This window comes from Astyanax mexicanus, chromosome 22 (assembly GCF_023375975.1).
Source record: "Astyanax mexicanus isolate ESR-SI-001 chromosome 22, AstMex3_surface, whole genome shotgun sequence".
Taxonomy (NCBI): Eukaryota; Metazoa; Chordata; class Actinopteri; order Characiformes; family Acestrorhamphidae; genus Astyanax; species Astyanax mexicanus.
The window spans coordinates 9,356,108-9,378,721 of record NC_064429.1 but is presented as its reverse complement, the minus strand read 5'-3'; the positions used below and the strand labels follow the sequence as shown (position 1 = coordinate 9,378,721).

The 22,614-nt window shown below is 41.6% G+C and overlaps 1 protein-coding gene across 3 annotated transcripts in view; it reads right to left on the bottom strand.

Annotated features, from left to right (window-relative positions):
• sgsm1a (small G protein signaling modulator 1a) overlaps positions 1–22,614 on the bottom strand; it is an 83,047-nt gene that overhangs the window by 31,518 nt on the left and 28,915 nt on the right. For all 3 annotated transcript variants that reach the window (XM_022666246.2, XM_022666245.2, XM_022666247.2), the window contains exons 3-7: positions 19,596–19,671; positions 2,880–3,042; positions 1,064–1,213; positions 252–319; positions 14–159 (exon numbers count right to left, since the gene is read on the bottom strand). In XM_022666246.2, coding sequence (XP_022521967.2) covers positions 14–159; positions 252–319; positions 1,064–1,213; positions 2,880–3,042; positions 19,596–19,671 — 603 coding nt within the window. The remainder of the gene's footprint in view (positions 1–13; positions 160–251; positions 320–1,063; positions 1,214–2,879; positions 3,043–19,595; positions 19,672–22,614) is intronic.

Genomic DNA, 22,614 nt, shown 5'->3' with positions numbered 1-22,614 from the left:
TAGCTTCACTCACGCAGAGGGCGGGTCTCTTGGTGGGCGAGTCCTGCCTGTAGTGGGTGCTGTGGATCCTGTGTCTCTGCACCAGTTCATCAGCTGAGGGGTCCGTCCAGAAATGATCAGCCGTCTTCATCTTAGTGTACTCCAGCGCACACGGCCCCACTGTGGAGTAATTACAGCATTTATTACACTGAATCAAAAATTTAATTATGCTGAACGTAAAGTTTAATCAAGTGTAACGAGGGAACAGGTACCTAACAGTGAGGCCAGGATGGGGCCGTCCACCGGGTCCATCAGAACCGCCTCTTTTTCATAAAACTTACTGAAAAAAAACACAACAAAAGAGATTGAACAAAATATTTAAAATCCAACAATACGACAGATACACATACAGTATACACGTATATTTATCCTAATACTGCCATCAACAGCACGCAATCAATAAACCCCAGTGAACCACAGTTCTACTGGAAGCCACACTACCTACACCATGTTTAACAGACTTCACAGCACAACCCCTTCATTTCATTCTCCATAATCGTATCTTTCCATCATTGTGGTACGAGTTAATTCTGGTTTTAAAAGAATCTCAGATGGGGCTCCTGAACCTGAGTGCACTAGTGGACTAACGTGCTGTAACCGATTAGAATCTCTGATCTTCTCCATCAGCAGCCGGAGTCCGAGAGAGAGAGAGAGAGTACAGTAGGTCACGCTGATTCTCTCTGGGATGGTACAGGTACAGTAGGTAGTGCTCTTTCCAGCACAGGCATCTGTTAGCTGATGTATCAGAGCTTTGGCTACCTGGTGAAGGAGGGTCTGGCTATTCAGGTATCAGAGGAGGCATGTGCTGGTCTTCATCCTCCTAGTGTTGAGGGCATTACTAGTCACCTCGTATAACAAACGTTCTTCCAAATAGAGGAGATACATTTAGACATATATTTTTTTTAAAGGAATGGGACAGGTTTATATATGGTTTTGCTAGTCTGGCTTTATCTGTTCTTAGAATTATTTTTTTACTTTTTAACACTTTATTTAATGTGTTAAATATATAAAGTGGATCAGTTACCTGCTGTTCTCCACCAGGTACAACACGATTTTATCCAGAACCTTCTCGATCAGAGCCGTGCGGATCCACAGGTGTCGGACCGGCTGACTGGAGAGACTCGGCAGTTTAGGAAGCTTACGCGAGCTATCACACGAGATTGTCTGACTCCGCCTGAGAGAGAGAGAGAGAGAGAGAGAGAGAGAATAAAAATAGAGCAAAAGTAAGTGGAGAAAGAGAGAGGAGAGCGAGCGTAAGAAAAATGAAAGATAGAAAGAGAAAAAGGAGAGAGAGAAAAAAGAGAGAGCAAGGAGAGAGAGAAAGGAGAGAGGGAGAAAGAAAGAAGAGAGAGCAAAATGAAAATGAAACAGAGAGAGTGAAATGAGAGCGGGAGAGAAGAGAGAGAGCAAAATAAAAATGAAAGGCATACAGAAAGAGCAAATGGAGAGAAAGAGACAAAAAGCGTAAAAAGAAAAACGAACAAAAGACAGACAGAAAGTGAAAACAGAGAGAATGCAATGAGAGAGAGAGAGGAAAAAAAAACGAGACAAGAGAGTGAGAGAGAAAGGAGAAGGAGAGAGAGAAAAAGAGGGCAAAAGAATTAAGAAAGACCGAGAGCAAAAGAAGAGAGAGAGAGTGACAGAGAGAGAGAGAGAGAGCGAGAGAGAGAGAAAGAGAGAGAAAGAAAAATAAAAAAGAGAGACAGAGCGAGGTATTGAAAAAGAGAGGGACAGACAGAGACATAGAAAGAGAGATATTGAAAGAAGGGGAATGCAAACGAGAAAGATATTGAAAGAGAGAGAGCAAAAGAGAGAGAATAAATAAAGATAGCTAAGAAATAGAAGAAAAAGCAAATGAAAAAAAAAGTGAGAGATACAGACAGGGAGAGATAGATTGAAAGAGAGAAAAAGATAGAGCAAAAGAGAGATATATTGAAAGAGAGAGAGAGAGAGAGAGAGAGAGAGAGAGAGAGAGAGAGAGATGTATAAATAAAGAGTGTTTCTGAGTCTTTGATGCTGCAGGAAGTGAGGGATGCTGGGTTGGATTATTGGATGAAAGGCAGCTTTTTGCTTTGTTACAATTACAGATAAATTGGCTGAAAGCCTTAGTGCACAAATTCCACCAGAGCGCACACACACACACACACACACACACACACAATCTAACACACACACGCACACACACACACACACTCTAACACACACACGCACACACACACACACACAAAAAACTGTCACAGCCATTTCCGGTCTGTTGGTGGGCATTAAGAAAAAACACAGTTTTCTTACACTGAGAGAATTAATAAGAGAATCCTGCGCTGCTCTGCACTGCTGTGTTTGGTGATGTGAGGTTTGAGTCTCTCTACTCTCTACTGGTATTGATCTAATCTAAAGCTACATGAAGTTTGGAGGTCTGTAGAGATCTACTCTGATTAAACATCTGACCAAACATCTTACCAAACAACTGACTAATCTGACCAAACATCTTACCAAACAACAGACCAAACATCTTACCGAACAACTGACTAATCTGACCAAACATCTGACCAAACATCTGATCAAACATCTGATCAAACATCTGACCAAACATTTGACCAAACAACTGACTAATTTGACCAAACATTTTACCAAACATCTGACCAAACATTTGACCAAACATCTGATCAAACATCTTACCAAACAACTGACTAATCTGACCAAACATTGGAAGACTGTGTCCCAAAGCCTCCCCTTGAGGATTATGGAGGAAGAACGTTGTGTTAATGTTTTGTGGACGTTGTGTGGACGTTGTGTGGATGTTGTGTGGACGTTGTGTAAATGTTAAGTAGATGTTTTCATACTTGTTGTCGAGGAGCTGCTCCAGGTCCTGAGCTTTGCGGCAGAGCTCCTCCGCCGGGGGGAAACTCTTCCCCACTTTAGTGAAGAGAGCCGCCACCTTGTTGCTGCGCAGAAACCCGGCCGCCCTCCTCTTCAACCCGTGCAGCACACACGCCTCCACCGCAGCTAGACACACACACACACACACACACACAACACACACACACACACAAAACAAAACAGGAGAACAGAAATTGATTATTTTATAGCAGAGCGGAGAGCGGTATTTGAAGCAGTGGCTCCGGTGCAGCGGCTCTGCGCTGTGATAGGTCAGTGATCAGACTGCTGTGAACCATATGGACAGAGGAACTCTCAGGAGCTCACGCTGTTCACCAGGATAACTCACACTCTAGCACACACACCAGGGGTGTAGCAGCAAATTCTGGGCCCTGTACACCCTCTATGTTAATGGGCCCCTATCCATGCCAGTAAACAAAGGAAAGTGAGCGAAAAAAAAATCAGGATTTTCATGGGCCCCTCTCCCTACTCGGGCCCTGGGTAGTCAGGTCCACTTTTCCCCCCACTACCACGCCCATGACACACACACACACACACACACACACACACAAATACAGGGATTAAATACAGGGATTAAAATACTTCTGTAGAAGCTGAACTATCAACTCAAGCTTTTTACTCTTTAAGTAAAAGTGTAAAAGTACTGTATTTAAAGTACTTAAAGAATAAAAGTAAAAGTAATTTAAAGGGAAAAATAAATTAAATTAAATAAATAAATATAAACAGAGAGAGCTAATAAGAAAGAGAGAGAGAGAGAAAGAAAGTAAAAGCTAAAGAGAAAGAGAGAGAGCTTAAAAGTGAGAGCTAAAGTGAGAGAAAGCGAGAGAGAGAGCTAAAGAGAGAGTTAGCGAGAGAGAGAGAGAGAGAGAGATAAAGAGAGAGAAAGCAAAAGAGAGCTAAAGAGAGAGTTAGTGGGAGAGAGAGAGAGCTAAAGAGAGAGTTAGTGAGAGAGAGAGAGTTAAAGAGAGAGAAAGCAAGAGAGAATAAGAGAGAGAGATGTATAGTTAATAAGGACAATTTCATCAGCAGTCTCTGATGTTTCCAAAGCAATATCCAAACCAAGCCCAACCCAGAATTCAATCCTTCCCAGTGAGAGTGTGTGTGTGTGTATGTGTGTGTGTGTAAAAAGGTAAAAAAAAAAGCAGAAGTCTAGAAAAATGTCTTATAAACAGGAGAGACTAAGACTAACTTTGTATTACTATTAAAATTCATTGCAGCTTAACATCTCATCTGTGAAACATGGTGGCGGGGGTATCATGGTTTGAGTATGTATGACTGAAACAGGTACTGGTGCACTTGATAAATATTCATTGATGATGTAAGTGCTATTGCAACTCCCAAATATAATGTTTCCCTAAAAGTAAAAATATGTCTAAATAAGTCTTAATTAATGTGAACTTTAATCACTCTTAATTGGATTCATTAGAAATGCTAATTTTTGGGCAGAGGCAGGGGCTTATCAGGGAAGATGTTTTTTGTAGCAAAGATTATAAAGAGGGCTGTACATTATGTTCAGACACTACACAGTGGCACACACACACGCACACACTGACACACACACACACACTCACACTAAAAGTACTAAAAGTGTGTGCTGATCAATTGGCAGGGGTCTTCACCTGTATATTTAATCTGTCCCTGTCACAGGCCATTATCCCATCCTGCCTCAAATCTTCCACCATCATTCCAGTCCCAAAAAAGTCTGCAGTGGAGAGCTTAAATGACTACAGGCCTGTTGCACTAACGCCAGTGATCATGAAGTGCTTCGAAAGATTGGTCTTCCAACATCTCAAAGTCTGTCTACCTCCCACTTTGGACCCCCACCAGTTTGCTTACAGGGCAAACCGCTCCACAGAAGATGCCATCAACATTGCACTTCATACAGCGCTGAGTCATTTGGAGCACAGGGGGAGTTACGTAAGAATGCTCTTCTTAGACTTCAGCTCAGCGTTCAATAACATTATTCCGGAGATTTTGGTACAGAAACTCAAAATTCTGGGCATCTCCACATCCATCTGCCAGTGGATACAGAACTTCCTCACAGACCGCCCACAGTCTGTGAAATTGGGTCCCCATCTTTCTTCCACTATCACACTTAGCACAGGCTCCCCACAAGGTTGTGTACTGAGCCCTCTCCTGTTCACCCTCTACACCTATGACTGCTCCCCGATCCATCTCTCAAACACCATCATAAAGTTTGCAGATGACACCACTGTGGTTGGGCTCATCTCAGGGGGAGATGAGTCTGATTACAGAGATGAGATAGATCGGCTGACAGGGTGGTGCTCTGCAAACAACTTGCCACTGAACATTACAAAAACAAAAGAAATAATTCTGGACTTCAGAAAGGGCAGGGCTGATCCAGCCCCGCTTCACATAAATGGGGTCTGTGTGGAAAGGGTCAGTTCTATCAGGTTCCTGGGTGTGCAGATCACCGATAGCCTCTCCTGGTCTGCAAATACAAATATAGTGGTGAAGAAAGCTCTGCAGAGACTCCACTTCCTGAGGGTCTTAAAGAGGAACAAGCTGGAGGAGAAGCTGCTGGTGCTGTTCTATAGAGCTACCATTGAGAGCATCCTTGCGTACGGCATCACGGCATGGTACGGGGGGTGCTCAGCAGCAGACAAAAGGGCGCTGCAGAGGGTGATCAGCACGGCCCAAAGGATCACTGGCTGTTCCCTGCCCAGCCTTGAGGATATTGCTACCTCTCGTTACATTAGCAGAGCTGACAGTATCACCAAGGATACATCCCACCCCAGCAACTATTTGTTTGACCTGCTACCCTCAGGCCGGCGGTACAGGTCACATAAAATTCGGACAAGTAGGCTCAGGGACAGTTTTTTCCCAAGAGCCATCACTGCACTGAACAATAAAAAAACAATGGCAAACAAAAACGTACAATTTTAAACCCCAGGAGTAATATAATGTGTGCAATATATTTGAAGTGCAATATTTTGTGGATAGATTGTACAGTGTATATCTTGTTTTTATTACATTTAATTTCTGTCTATTTTAAATTTGTTGCTTTTAACTTAAATTATTTTTCTGTTTAATTTATACAACAAAGGCATTTTGGAGAAGCAAATCCAATTTCATTGTAATGCAAATTATAATGACAATAAAGGCGATTCGATTCGATTCGATTCGATTCACACAGTGCTACGTGGCGGTGTTCTCAGAGGACTGATCCTGTGGCTTTGCTCACACTGGGTCAAGGGAGAAGACCTGCGTTACCATGGCAACCGGCGCTGATGGAGCTCCACTCTAACCCAATCATCACCTTCCTCATCATCATCATCATCATCATCCTCATCGTCATCATCTTCATTCTCATTCTCATTATACTCATTCTCTCTGTTTCATCATATCTAGCTCCTCTCGCCTTCTATTGGAGAAAGAGAGTGCTACTTTCTCTCACTCTCTCTTTTTACTCTTTCTCTCTCACTCTCTTTCACTCTCTCACACACACTCTCTTAGTATTCTTCTTTTAACTGTCTGTTATGGAGCAGAAATTTGATTGTGTTTCAGTCTCTAATCCCATTTTCTGCCCCTTCCCCAGTCCACAGTCCCTGGGTTGCCAGGTACGGAACACAACAGGTACAGGTAAACACAGCAGCTGCATCCTCAGCACCCATCTAAAAAGCTCCATGATTAGAGTCTGAGTGAAAAATGAGTAAATATATCAGCGATACATTTGATAGATGGAGACCAGATGGAGACTTAGAGCCCAGAAGAACTACAAGACAAATGTAGTGCTGATAATTGTCTGGGTTGCCAGGTATAGAACACAACAGCAGGTAAACACAGCAGCTGCTGCCTCAGCATCCTTCTAAAAAGCTGCATTATTAGAGTTAGAGTGGAACACAAGTAAATATATCAGCAATGCACTTCATAGATGGAGACCACATGAAAACTGGGAGCCCAGAAGGACTACAAGACAAATGCAGAGCTAATCATTTTCTCCTAAACAGGTTAGCATAGCAATGACTACCACAGTTTTGTTTACTTAGCTTAGCTTTACGTAACTTAGAGACCTGCTGAATTAGAAGGGAAATATGGCAACACCCATGTTCCTTACTAGTGTAGCTTAAAATGCGCTTTATAATCTGGTCTACCTTATAATGGAAAAATACTGTTATTTATAGGGTTTTAAAATTAAAACATGACAGCAGGAAATATCAAAGTGTCCTCCGCACACACACACACACACACACACACAAACACACACAGATGAATGAGGTGTGTTCCTCCTTGTTGTTGCTCTTGTTTCTAAAATCATCTGAAGCATTAAAGCATTAGAATCTGAAAGAGCTGCAGGTGCAGGAGGATACAGCACCACCTGTGGCCCTCACACACAAACACACACACACACACACACACACACAAACACACACACATAAACACACACACAAACTAGTTTACTTTGAAGCCCTTCTGTCTTTCTTACAATTTTCTACAAATTCCCACGATTCTAATGGTTTTACTATACACAGCTGGTGTGAGTGTGTGTGTGTGTGTGTGTGAGAGCACGAGTGTGTGTGTGTGTGTGTGTGTGTGTGAGTGTGTATAAGAGATAGAGAAAGAGTGAGCAGATGTTTAGTGAATGGAGATAAAGGATCTTCACTCAGACTCACATTCAGACAAATCAATACAGAAATACAGAAGAGAGAGAGAGACATAGAGACAGCAGGAACGACAGTGTTATGGGGGCGTAAAGTATGTCGTGATGTTTATTGCTATCTTACACCCCAGCAACAGTGTATTTTCATGCCTTCCACCTGCATCGTTTAAAAAGCCCACGATTAATTAAGAGAATTAGTACATTCCTTTTGCGCATTTAAAGCTGCACAACGTGTACTTTTCACGTCGTTATGATAGCAAAGACACACTGACACTCCCTAAAATCATAATGCAGGGTTGCAACTGTTGCATTCTAGCTAGTAACTCGCTAGTTAATCCTACTATTATAGATGATGTGGTGTTACTGTGTTATAGGTTAGACATGCTGGACTCGGCCCTGCTCTGCTATTATCTTACAAATATGTTCAGCTTTAAAACAGCCACATCAATAAAACCATCTGATCCTGAAATTTGCATTTAAAAGAGAGAGAAAGAGAGAAAATAAAATAGAAAGAGGGAGATAATGAGAGAGATAAAGAGAACAGAATTTTAAAACTCACTTTTATTGTAACAACTAAAACAAGTAAACACTCAAAAACCAAAGTGTAAAAAAGCCATCTGATCCTGAAATTTGCATTTTAAAGAGAGAGAAAAATAAAGTGAGAGGGAGATAGAGATAAAGAAAGAGAGAGTGAGAGAAAGAAAGACAGAGAGAAAGAGATAGAGAAAATAGAGAGATAAAGAGAGAGAGGGAGATAGAGTAACTCCCCATTAAACCACAGTTCATTATTAAACTTGACTATTCTAATTCTAATTGTTGTTATTGTTACTATTGTTATTGTTGTTATTATTACTATTGTTATTATTGTTGTTATTTTAGTATTGTTATCACTGTTGTTATTGTTACTGTTGTTGTTATTGTTGTTATTATTACTATTGTTATCATTGTTGTTATTGTTACTATTGTTATTGTTGTTGTTATTATTATAATTGTTTATTTGTATTGATGTTTCTGTTAATATTTTCATTGATGTTTTACTATAGCTTCAGTTTTTGTTTTTGAATATATTTTTATGGTTTTTTCCTTTTTTCCAAAGAACAGAAACATATAGACACAAAATAAAACATCACGAATAACCCAACACACTTTGCACACACCCCTCCATCAAGAGTTAAAAAACAAATAGATAAAATATATATCTATAGAATATATATAGCAGACATCCACATACATCCGCCTACATAAAACATAAAATTTGGCAACATTATTTTCAAAACAGTCATGCTAATAAAGCCAAATTGAATTGAATTGATAGAGAGAGAGAATAAGAGGGAATGAGAGAATAAGAGAGAGAGACTATGAGAGAGAGAATGAGAGAGAGAATAAGAGAGAGAGGGATGTATAGTTAATAAGGAAAATTTAATCAGCAGTCTTTGATGTTTCCAAAGCAATATCCAAACCAAGCCCAACCCAGAATTCAATCCTTCCCAGGAAATGACACTGTGTATGTGTGTATAAGTGTGTGTGTGTTTTAGTGTGTGTGTGTGTGTGTGTGTGTATAGTCACCCCCGGCCCCGGCAGCTCCTCTTATTAAAAATGCAGCGGCTCTGGCCGTGCTAATGGCTCTTCAGTGCTGGGAATAAAACACACAGCGCTGCCGGGAGCACTACTGCTACAGTCTAACCAGCACTGACCATCAGCCACGGGGTCATAAACCAAACACCACCGACATCCAACCACCAGACCAACACACACACAGCGATGAGGTTATTTACTGTAGCTTTCTTCTGTACAGGCTTGGATTAAGTAAATAGATGATTTTAAGAGCCAATCACAGTCTGGGAAAGTAAAGGAGAGATCATAAAACATGCACAACGGAAATTAGAGCCAACCACATACAAGGGGATTTTTCAAAATTGGATTTAAAAACCAATTGCAGACAGTGGGGGGTGTTTCAGATCAAAAAGCACAGGGATTAGAACCAATCACAGACAAGGGAAGGAGAGGTCTTAAAACAAGTCACTAAGCAAATAAAGTGGGGATTAGAACCAATATTAGCCATGGAAGAATCCTACAACCAATTGCAACCATGGGAGTTCTCCAAACAAAAGGTCCAGCAATTAGAACCAATCGCAGTCACAGAGTGTTCACCCAACAAACAAGGTGGGGATTAGAACCTATCAAAGTCAGGGGGAGGCTGCAAAACAAGTATAGTGAACATGAGCTAGGGAGAGGTTTTAGAACAAACAATTCATTGATGAGGAAACAAAGCAGGGATTAGAACCAATTGTTGTCTAACCTAGTAGCAGTGATTGATGCAATGATTATGATCAACTGCTGTTAGGGTGGAGTGGGTTGAACAAACAAGGTGGGGATTAGAACCAATCACAGTCAGAGGGACATCCCTGGATGAACCCATCTATCACGGTTGGGAAGTATCTCAGGACCATTGAGGAGGTGATATGAATTATAAGGTAAAAATGTTTGGGTGTCCAAATACTTTGGCTACAGTTCTAGTTCTTTTCATCCCTGTTGTTTTGGTACTGCAGCCCCCCATGCAGGAACCAATCAGGATGCTGCAACAATCCCCCATTGCTTTAAGCTTAAAAAGGGGTCATGCTCATAATGATCCAGGGCTAAAACCCGTATCTGATCATGTGTGGTGGTGGTAAACGGTGGTGCTGATATTTGCAGGTGAGGTGAGTAAATGTGTTTGCAGTCGTGGTGTTAATTAATCCTCCACAGGCAGCCAGGCCACCCCACCTGCCCCCCATCGGGTCCTCCATTATCACTGACCACCACGCAGGCAGCTGAGCAATCTCCACAGCGTGGCAGCAGATAAAACCCAGCAGGTCCATCAGGAGCTGGAGGTTATTTTCTGCAGTGGCGACAGAAGACCTGCCGGCAGAGAATTCTAATATATACCAATATAAAAACGGCACGTCTCCTCGAGCTACACTCACCTGTTAATACAGATAATAACCTCTGATACAAAATATAAACGTAGAGTTTTCTGCGGTGCTGCTTTCACGACTAAACCATCAAAGCAACAAAAGAGTCGAAATCAACCTTCATTGGTTTGTTACATTGTATACTGTACACTTCTGCCTCTTTGCCAGAATGTAACAGATTCCCAGTTTGAATCCTGTTCACGCAGCTTGCCATCCGCTACCGGAGTCCTGAGAGAGCACAATTGGCCTTGCTCTCTCTGGGTGGGTACAGTACAGTAGATGGCGCTCTTTACCCTCATCACTCCTAGGGTGATGTTGATCAGCACAAGGCTGCATCTGTGAGCTGATGTATCAGAACCGAGTCGCTGCGCTTTCCTCCGAGCATTAGCGCTGTGATGCTACTGGGCAAAAGTTCAAAAAGAGGCGGAGTCTGACTTCACATGCGTCGGAGGAGGCGTGCGTTAGTCTTAACCCTCCTGGTGTTGTGGCATCACTAATCATGGGGGGAGTCCTAATGAGTGGGTTGGGTAATTGGCCGTGTAAACTTGCGGGAAAAATAAAATAAAATATAGAAATAAGATTATATATAAAAAATTAATGTAACAGATTCCCCTCAGATACATTTTATTTCTGTTTATGAATAAGGGTTAATCTACAGTTACAGCAGATACAGAATCACCAGCATAATTAATTGGGAAGTCGTATTGTGGTACAAGTCAGTTTCTTTTACTTCTTTTAATTGAATTGATTAATGGTTAATGACCGTCTATCTTAACTTCTTTTATTGCTCAGAAATTTGATTCAAACTGAGACCACCTCTTTTTGTTTGAGCAAATCTTGGTACTTTGGTCTGAATTGTGGTTTGCAGCACATTTCTGGCCTTCTAGACCAAACAAGGTAGGAGAATGAAGAGTTCGGAGTCTTGACCAGAGACTCTTATTGGTATAGGGTGGTGGATTTTCTTGGCAGAGCAATAAAACCCTAGTTTATCAAGGGAAGGGAAGTGTTGATTCCCAATTTAGTACACAAACATCCTTCACTTTATAAACTGATTGGAGCAAATGTACAGAGGTACAGAGGAGCAGCATTTCTCAAACAGTCAACTGACATACTTGGTCAGTTTGTTACTTCCATTAAAAAGACAGGATTTAAGATTCTTCAGAAATATTAGCTAGCACAGCACACTGACTATGTAGTCAATTTCCAATCTGGCTAGATTTGTTTTTTTGATTTTTTCAATTCTTCTACTGTTGGTTCAGACAAAACGGAAAAGTCCATAGATCTGGACCAAAGATACGAGAATGAAGAGTATGGAGTCTTGACCAGACACTTATTGGCGTAGAGTGGTGGACTTGCTTGGTCGAGAAATAAAACCAGAATTAACCAAGGGAAATGAAGTGTTGTTACCTACTTTAGACTCTTATTGGTATAGGGTGGTGGATTTTCTTGGCAGAGCAATAAAACCCTCGTTTACCAAGGGAAGGGAAGTGTTTATTCCCAATTTAGTACACAAACATCCCTCACTCTCCAAAATGATTTGAGCAAATTTACGGAGTACTCAGCAGCAGGAGCAATCAAAATCTCCATTGCAGCTTGGAGTCAACTGATTCCACTTAGTATTTCCATTACAAAGACAGGATTGGATGTTCTTTAGAAATATCAGCTAGCACAGCACTATATATTCAAGTATTAGATTCCAGTTGTCAAGTTCCATAAGTAAAATGTTCTACCACGTTTAAAGGTGTGGTGCCACAATGGTTTAAAAATGTACTGTATCTGTGCCTGAAGTCCTTCAGTAATTAAACTGAGGTGCTGGGATTGGTGTTGGATATGTTTCCTACTGTTGCATCACAGAATTAGGGCACTCGCCAGAGTGTTAAGCTCAGGGCCCATGCAAGATTTGCAACCACTTGCAACCCAAAACCCATTGCAACATAAAAGTGCTCAAAGTTTATATAGTGCTCATAGTTTATATATGCCAAAAAGAGGTCACAGATAACACAAGGCACTGATTAAGACCAATCACAGATATTTTAGAGGAGGAAACAAGAACCAATCAGAATAAACGAGGCAGTGATTAGAACCAATCACAGTGAGGGGGAGGGTCTCAGAATGAATCAGATGATGATGAGTATCAAGTGCAGTCAGCTAGAGTTCTCAGAACAAACAAGAACCAAGCTAGCTGGAACCAATCAAGGTCTAAAGAGGTCTCTTTAAAAAAGGTGGTGATCAGAACTGAGAGCAATCAGAAGCAGTCGCCTGCATTTGAAGACCAGTTCAAAGTCTATAATTACTTGAATACAACTTGAGGCCCAAAAATCAAGATATTCACTCCAGTGTCATCTTCACTAGTGATTTCACCAGGTTCGCTACACTACCAGGTTTGATATGAAGAAGAAACTCAGTGCTATTGGCTGTGATCTTCTCAAAAAGATGGGTTTGATTAAGGTGTTAAAATCTTGGAAGCCATGACAATAAGAGATCTAAGTACAAGCCGAATTATCCAGTGTTCCGGTGTGTATACCTATGCAGTGTGAAGCTGCTTTAACACAGAACGCTGACAATTTGCCTCTGTGCTTTTTTTAAAGTGTTTTTAATAGTATGTGCAGCACGGATGTGAGCAGTGAACGCTGCACATACCGCACTCTTAGTGTGTAAACAGCACGGAGCAGCAGCAGATACAGCGTTTGTTCATAACAGTATATTATCTGGCTAATATATCAGATTAAACTGTGCCTTTTCAGCAGTTTAGCTCAATTAAAAAGAAGTATATTTGATAGCTGGGTCAGATCGAGACCAGATCACATTCTCACCACAAACGAACTACTCCAGAAAAAAAATCTAAACGTTGGGTGGGGGCAGGGCAGATTACAGCGGACGTTGGGGGTAAGACTTGGTGGCGTAATTAATTTGCATAAAAAAATTAATAAAAATATGTTACTGATTACGAAATTCATTATTAATTTTAAAATAAAAATTGTGAGTAAATTCAACACTGTATGGAGTCATATACTACTTTTATGTAACTCTCATTCATCAGTGTTAACACATTTTAACCCACAGGCTAAAACAACTCTCAAACTTGTTATTTAATTTGTTTTAAGTTTGTTTGAACGTATTTTTGTATTTGTTTCTGAACTTTTCTTCTTCTATTTATAAAACATCATAAAATGTGAGCTACACCACAGAATAAATTTAAAAAATATTTTTTTATCCTATCTAAGCTTTATTTTGAACAACAGAGACCATCAAAAACACAAAAAAAAGCAGTGGTCTTCCAATAACACAATAAATCTTGTGTGGAGACCCTTATCCACCATTCAACCCAGAGACTGTAAAAAAAGATGGACGCTGTGTCTTCGTTCCCATTCATTTAATGAAAATGAAGCCAAAATCTTCCTCCATGTTTGCGATCCTGATACCTGAGTCTGCGCAGTAGAGACCAGAGGAGGGAGAAAGACTGTGGAGAGACAGCCTACTCATTTAAATAACCCTGCCCCTGAGGGCTGCCTCGAGGTCACAGGCTGCAGAGCGGAGCGGAACTGAGCTGACGGTCTGTTATTGGTCCCACCCATAACCAGCCCTTTTACAATAACCACACCTTTTTAATAGAGCTGAATAACGTTTTAAAAACCAAATTCTGTGGGGATATAAAAATTTGACAATATAAGCAGAGGTTACACTAGCTGCTGCATTTAAATAATGGAGGTCGAGTTACAGTATATTAGAAAAAAACGTGATTGAAAGTTGTCTGTTTTGCTATTGAAACCTATGGGAAAGGGTGGGGTTTACACAGCTTTCTGAAACCGAACAGCAGGGGGCGCCCGACCTGTGGTGGCTTCACTTTTGAGAGACGATGCTCTGTCCAGCTATACACAGTCTATGATCCAATCCAACACCAAGAGGGTAAATAACGCTCAATCTGGGAATCCACCACAACTAAATCCCATTTACCTACAAACACATATAAATCACACACATACAGGGTTGTTAGAAAAACTCCCAGAGAGCTAAAACATGTTTACACTGTGGTTTTACTGTGTATAATTTAAAACTCAAGTCTGTGGTTTAAATTTATTTCAGCTCCATCAGATTAGATGTGGAGCATCACTACAGAGCGCAGTAGAGGAGGGTGGAGGACTAATGCAGAGTAAATCACAGGCTGTGAGAAGCCAGAACACTGTCAGAACACACACACACACACACACACACACACACACACACAGTACATCACCGCTAGCTCAGGCCCCTGCTGCAGCTGCAGACCAGCGTGACATTTACCAAAAACATTTACCGAAAAACTCAGCTTGCGTGCGCCGCCGTTTACACAGCCTGCTCCTAATTGGTCAGTCAGGTAAAGTAAAGGCTACGTTTCCTACATAATCCCCATCAGCCCTTTTCATTTACACAAGCTAATACCTCCGCTTACCATAATCACACCCGCAACGTTACTTTAGCACCCTATATATTGTATTTTATGTCAATACAAAAGTATAAATTGATTTTTAAGGCCCTAATTTTAGCTACTATTTGACAAAACCTCAAATGTTTACAATTACCGATATGTTTAAATTAATAATTGATTTCCTGCCATCAGTACATCACTGCTGCTAATAAATCAATAATGTTTAAAGCCTCAAGTCTGCTTCTCTGCTTTGACTTACTGACAAACCCCTTCACTGTGGAGATCTGCGCAGGTGCAGTAGCCATAACATGCCAAATAAAAAACTGAATTTTTTGGAACTGTTCATTTTAGATGTTTATTAGACTTTTTTTTATCAGAAGTAATGTAAAATATGCTGTTGAAATGTTAATTAAAACTTTTCATCAGAGTCATCAGACAACCACAGTGGTTAAGATGTTGTGACTCAAGTAGTTTTAAGTAGTAGGCTTAATTAGGTCCTGTAACGCACTGTAAGACCTGCTAAAAATATATATAATAAATAAAGTGAGAAGATTCTGTGTTTCAGCACATCTGTGCAGTGTGAAGCTGCTGTGGTAGGCCCCTGGGGTTAGGGGCGTGACCACTGTGACCCGGAAGGAGGAAGCACACAGAGAACACAGACACGGGGAGTAAATGAACTCAAATCATACCTTTATTAGCTCGAAAATGCCCTCCACCACACCCAGAATAAACTTAAACAAACATAGCTCGCCCAATGGGGCTCTAGAGTCCGTAGAAATTAACTTCAGCTTCGTTTTAAAGGTCCGTGCAGCAGCTCTCGGCAGCTCTCGGAGGTGCGGCAGCTCTCGGCAGCGCCGGGGCTTGTGGAGCGGCGGCTCTCGGTAGCGCACTCTCTCGGTAGAAATGCGCACTCTCTCCGCTTTTAGACTCTTTGCCCCGTTTTTCTGAGCTAGAAATGAGCACCCTCTCCGCTTTTAGACTCTTTGCCCTGTTTTTCTGCGCTAGAAATGCGCACTCTCTCCGCTTTTAGACTCTTTGACCCATTTCTGACACCTAGCGTTCAAACTTTGAATCTCACATTATAAAAACAACTTTCATTCTATTTCATTCTATTTCTAAAATACCTCGCGGGCCGCTCCAAAAAAGCAAACGGGCCGCAGATGGCCAGCGGGCCGTAGTTTGGACACCCCTGCTTTAATGCAACATTTAGCTAACATTTTTTGCTAAAGAGAACCTTCCCAAACCTTTTTTATGTAAACAGAACATTGCTAAAATGTTATAGTTCCTCAGAAATAACCACGGGAGGAACCGAAATTTAACATCTAATAGAGCAGAAGCAGGTGGAGCTCCAGCCTGTAGGTGCAGCTGTGTACAGTGGAGCTGGTGAAGCAGGTGAAGTTAAAGTGGAGGGTAGGTGTTTTAATGAAAAGGCCGGTGGTGTTTAGAAGATTTAAGGGGATTATTGTGGAGTTAAAACACCCACAGGCAGCTCCTTCAGGCTGAAGTGCTCCCGGTGGGCCTGTGTTTGGTGGAGGTGTTATTAACGTGGCATAACACTCAATTCAGAATGTCATGTCATGACACACTCGCTGAGAGCACTACCACCGATTACATGTCAAGCCTTGACAATGTGATTGTGCGGGAGTGTGTGTGTGCGTGTCAGAGAGAATGACTGTGTGTGAATGTGTGTGTGTGTGTGAGAGAGAGAGATGAAAAAAGCCCAATCCATTAATTTTACAAAAGCTTAGCCCCGCCCACTCAGGAATTTTCAGTAACTATTTCCATACATTCTTTCCACAGCAGTTTAACTCCACCCCATTCATCCTACAGCAGTTGAACCACACCCCATTAATCCTACAGTAGTTTAACCCCACCCCCATTAATCCTACAGCAGTTTAGCTCCACCCCATTCATCCTACAGCAGTTGAACCCCACCCCATTCATCCTACAGTAGTTTAACCCCACCCCCATTAATCCTACAGCAGTTTAACCCCACCCCCATTCATCCTACAGTAGTTTAATTCTGTCCATTTAGTGTATAAAATATTTGCTCCACCCATTTATCCTACAGCTCTTTAGCCTCACCCCAATCACCTTTTAGTAGTTTAGCCCCATCTCCATTCAGCCTACAGCCTTTTAGCCCCTCCCATATAGCCTATAGCAGTTTAGCCCCACTCCATCCAGCCTACAAATTGTTAGCCTCACCCACATTCACCCTAGAGCAGTTTAATTCTGTCCATTTAGTGTATAAAAGATCAGCTCTATTCATTCAGCCTACAGTAGTTTAGCCCCACCCATTCAGCTTACAGCACTTTAGGCCCACCCCTGTTTATCCTACAGCATTTTAGCTCCATCCCTATTCATTCTACAGCAATTTAGCCCCACTCCATTCAGCCTACAGAAGTTTAGCCCCCCAATTACTCAGCCTACAGTAGTTTAGCCCCACCCCCATTCAACCTACAACTTTTTAGCCCCACCCTATTCAGCCTGAAGCACTTTAGCTCCACCCCCATTCAGCCTACAGTAGTTCAGACCCATCAAATTCAACCTACAGTAGTTTAGCTCCAACCCCATTTAGCTTAAAGCAGTTTAGCCCAACCCCCATTTAGCTTAAAGCAGTTCAGCCCAACCCCCATTTAGCTTAAAGCAGTTTAGCCCCACCCCCATTTAGCCTACAGTAGTTTAGTCCAACCCTATGTAACCTACAGTATGTTAACCCCACCCCCATTCATCCTATAATACTTTACCCAACCCACATTCAGCCTACAACACTTTAGCCCCCCCTTCATTCAGCCTACAGTAGTTTAGCCCCACCCCATTTATCCTACACTATGTTAGCCCCACCCCATTCATCCTACAGCAGTTTAGCTTCACCCCAAATAATTCTACAGCATTTTAGATCCACCCCATTCAGCCTACAGTATGTTTTCCCCACCTACATTCAGCATACAGCACTTTAGCCCCACCTTCATTCATCCTACAGTAGTTTAGCCCCACCCTATTCTATCCTACAGCACATTCAGCCTACAGTAGTTTAGCCCCACCCACATTCAGCCTTCAACACTTTAGCCCCACCACCATTCAGCTTACAGCATTTAGCCTCACCTTCACTCATCCTACAGCAGTTTAGCCACACCCCCATTCATCCTTCAGCACTTTAGCTCCACCCCATTCAGCCTACAGTAGTTCAGCCACACCCCCATTCATCCTATAGTATGGTAGCCCCACCCATTCAGCCTACAGCACTTTAGCTCCACCCCCATTCAGCCTACAGCAGTTTGCGTATTAGGAACTGTAGAGCTGACTGCAGCTGATTTTATTTTATTGTCCAGCCAATTTAATCCCAAAATATAAGTAAACCACCTAAGAGCAGTACACTTACTCCCTTACACACACACACACACACACATCCTATCCATCTTCATCATCCTCTATCCCTCTATACCAGATGTGGCATATGCTAATTCTGACTTTCTTCACAGACCTTTTTCATCAGCACCTGTGGAAATATCCTCCTCTCAGAAATACGATTTAGAACATATAAACACATCACCACCCTGAGCGTGACTCTCCTGAGAGAGAGAGAGAGAGAGAGAGAGAGAAAGAAAGAGAGAGACAGAGATAGAGGGGGAAAGAAAGAGACGGAGTGCCCTTTGATCACATCATCACACTGTCTGATTTAACATTTTGCTGATAAACAACAGCGAATCTCCCGACGTGAAGAAAACAAAAGAGTTTGCACGGTCTGGAAAAGAACAGTAACAAAGTGCGATAGAGAGACATTCGGCTAATTAGAGAGAAAGAGAGAGAGAGAGAGAGAGTTTGAGAGAGAGAGAAATAACGTGAGCATGTGCAAAGTTTACATAAAATTATGAAACAATAGCCGGGGTTAGATGCCACATTAATATAGTTTTTAAAGCAAGCTTAAGATTCCTGTATTTTCAGGCTAAACTCCAGCCTCCTCACCCTCTGCAGCAATACTGGCAGCACTCATGCGTCTGTTCTTTAAAGCCAACCTCTGGACATTACACAGATTTAGTACTTTTTAGGACTTTTGAAGTATCTGCAGATACCCTGTAATTTTTACTCTCTAGAGTGATGTACCCACTCTGGAGAGGGGTATCCTGTTAGTGCCTTTCAAAGATTTTTCCCTTTTCTCCATGAAAGATGCTAGTTTTACACATTCTACAAATACTGTATATGAGTCAGAAAGGCATAAAAACACCTGATTGATCTGATTTTGGGTTTGGCTACTGAGAGAAAGATTCTATAATTGCAGATTGTATATTTTGGCTGAAAATCAGCTAATATTGATATAGAGATGATACTCCATCTCTAGTCATAAATGCATCAAATGCGTCTGGTTTTATAAAAGTAGTCATACACTGGTCTTGAATAACACACACACACACACACACACATACACACAGTAGTGAACAGACGTGAAGGTGCTAAAAGCAGATAACACATGCAGACAGCACATGTTGCTGCTTCATCACCTTCCCTGAGACCTGAGGTGCGATTTTTTTTTTTAAGTGTGTGTAAGCGTACCTGTTATTATCCCACCTCCCACAGGCCTCCCACCACACACACACACACAGTTACACAATACTTTATGGTCTCCAGAAGATTTCCCATCTCCAACATCCCACTTCTTAGCTTTAGAGCTATTGCTATCACTCACCACAGAAGGAGACGATGTGGCTGCTGTCTTCATGGACGAACTTCCTTGTAACCGCTTCCTCCATGATCTGCTTCACCTGTGATGAACACACCATCGTTAAAATTATATTGGTACACAAATTTATACAGTGAGCAAGCTAGCTAAGCTAACTACAAATGCATCATATAAAACAGGAAAATAAGAAACAGCGGTTATAAGCCTTTATTCCATAATTAGAAGTACTTTGTTCCCAGATTGCCAAAAATCATTTCTTGCTCCGGTTTGAATCTAGGTCAGACTCTGACCCAAAATCTCTGTTCACATTTAGACCAAGCACCCCGGTTGCCAAGTATAATACAGCAATCGACCCACACTGCTTGTTCCAACACCCTGGTTACCATGTATAATACAGCAACCGGCCCAAGACACCAAATGCCAGCACCCAGGTTGGCAAGTATAATACAGCAATCGACCCACACTGCTTGTTCCAACACCCTGGTTGCCGAGTATAATACAGCATTTGACCTGCACTGCTTGTGCCAGCACCCCGGTTGCCAAGTATAATACAGCAATTGACCTGCACTGCTTGTGCTAGCACCCCGGTTGCCAACTATAATACAGCAATCAGCCTGCACTGCATGCTACACCACCCTAGTTACCACGTATAATACAGTAATCGGCCTGCATTTCAACAGCCCGGTTGCCAGGTATAATACATCGTACAATCAATCGTTCTTGTTCATTTTACCTTGTCTCCGTTTGCTAAGTATAAATCACATGGTTTTATCTGATTCTGCCATACACAGTGCTTGGGTCAGTACCCCAGTTGCCAAGTATAATACAGCAATCGGCCTACACTGTTTGTTTCTACACCTTGGTTGCTGGGTATAATACAGCAATCGGCCTGTACTGCTTGTGCCAGCACCCTGGTTGCCAAGTATAATACAGAAATCGGCCTGAATTGCTTATTGCCAATTGGCCATTTGGATTACAATGTTTGAATGACTGGTTGCTTATAGTGTGAATGCAGGGTCAGGGGACCATACACTCAGTAAGGATGTGGAAAAGTGGAACGTCTTTCTTTGGAGTGATTATGGAGCTCCACCCAGTTCCTGTGATAGGATGAGTCAATCATCAACTTGGCAACAACGCTGCTCTCCTGGCTGCATGCAATCAAATTTAATATCTAGTGTTAATCTTTCTCAGAACAGTAAAGGCCATTGCTGCACCAAAAGATCAGGTAGTATTATAATATTCTGTATTAATGCTGTGCTTAAATTCAGCAGAAACACTGAGGGTGGAGATACGTGAGGATGGTACAGTCACTCATGTAGATGTAAAACAGTGACGCGATGTTGGCACTGGCCACTGAAGGCCTCTACCAACCATCTGTGCCAACGTCTGTGCCCATCAACACACACCCACCACACACACACGACCCACCACACACACACATACACACACACATGACACGCTCCTGGGCTCTTGTTCTCTGCCGTGGAGGCGTCTGGCTGAGAGGGTGATTAACTCTCCAACTGGCCGGAGGAAGGGGCTGGTGCTGATTGGCTGATTGTGGGGCCGCTGGTAATTTCCTGTAGATGTGTGTTTTTCCTCACTGCTACATTACACACGCACAATAATCACGAGGGAGGAGGGAATATGATCTCAGGGAAGTCTAAACACACACACACACACACACACACACACACACATATCCAGGGAGCTTCCAAGCATCAGACTTATGCTGGTCCACAAGCTCAAATTAAATACTATACAGCTGTTCTCAGAACAGCAATATCTAGTTAATTCAGATAATTCAGTTTATTTGCAATAAACCAGTCTAATTAATTAAAATGGAAAATTACAACAGGTCTGAAAAAAATAAGAGACCACTTAAAAATGAGTTTCCTTGATTTTAAAATTGAAAACCTCTGGAATATAATCAAGAGGAAGATGGATGATCACAAGCCATCAAACCACCAAACTGAACTGCTTGAATTTTTGCACCAGGAGTAAAGCAGCATAAAGTTATCCAAAAGCAGTGTGTAAGACTGGTGGAGGAGAACATGGTGCCAAGATGCATGAAAACTGACTATAATACAGCAATTGCTTGTAAAGTACAATACAGCAATCATAAAAATAATATATAATAATCATATAATACAGCTTATATTTAGCTAGATGTTAATTGCTCTTGCTTATGTTTAGCTAAATGTTAACTACTCCAGATAATATTAGCTAGATGTTAACTACTCTAGTTGATTTTAGTTAGATGATATCTACACTAGCCGGTGCTAACAAGATGCTAAATCTTTTAAAACTATTTTTAGGATAGCATTAGGATAATTATAACAGGACAGGGTGTTAAATGTGATGCTCTCTCAACCACCTAAAAGCATCTTAAAAGACGCTTCGTTAAGTTTCCAGTCTCTGTCTCTCATTCTCCTGACCCTTACAGTACAGCCCTGACATGACCTTTGATCCCATGCGCTCCCGAGGCCAAACTGTGGGCGTATGCAGCTGTACCCTGACATTTCCCAGCATGCCGTTCTCTCCTCCTGCATCTGCTTTCTAACTCTGACATTTAAACACACTTTCACATTTCCAGCTCCCAATACACACATGCACACTACTGACGGGTCATTTAGATACAGTACCAGTCAAAAGTTTGGACACACCTCTTATTTAATCATGTTAGCTAGATATTAACAACTCTCATTAAAGTTAGTTAGATGTTAACTATTCTAGTTTATGTTTAGCTAGATTATAAGTACTCTAGATTATACTAACACAATTTTAATACTCTTATGTTTGGCTAGATGTTAGCTACTCTAGTTTATGTTCAGATAGATGTTAACTACTTCAGATAATATTAGCTAGATGTTTACTACTCTATGTTTAGCTAGATGTTAACTACTATAGCTGATAATTTTTGCGGACTGAGGTGGGCGGGGCACAAAAAAACACAAGGAACACAAAAAACAACACGAGAAGCAAAATAACTAAAACGAGAAAAACGAATTAAGAAAATAAGAGGCAA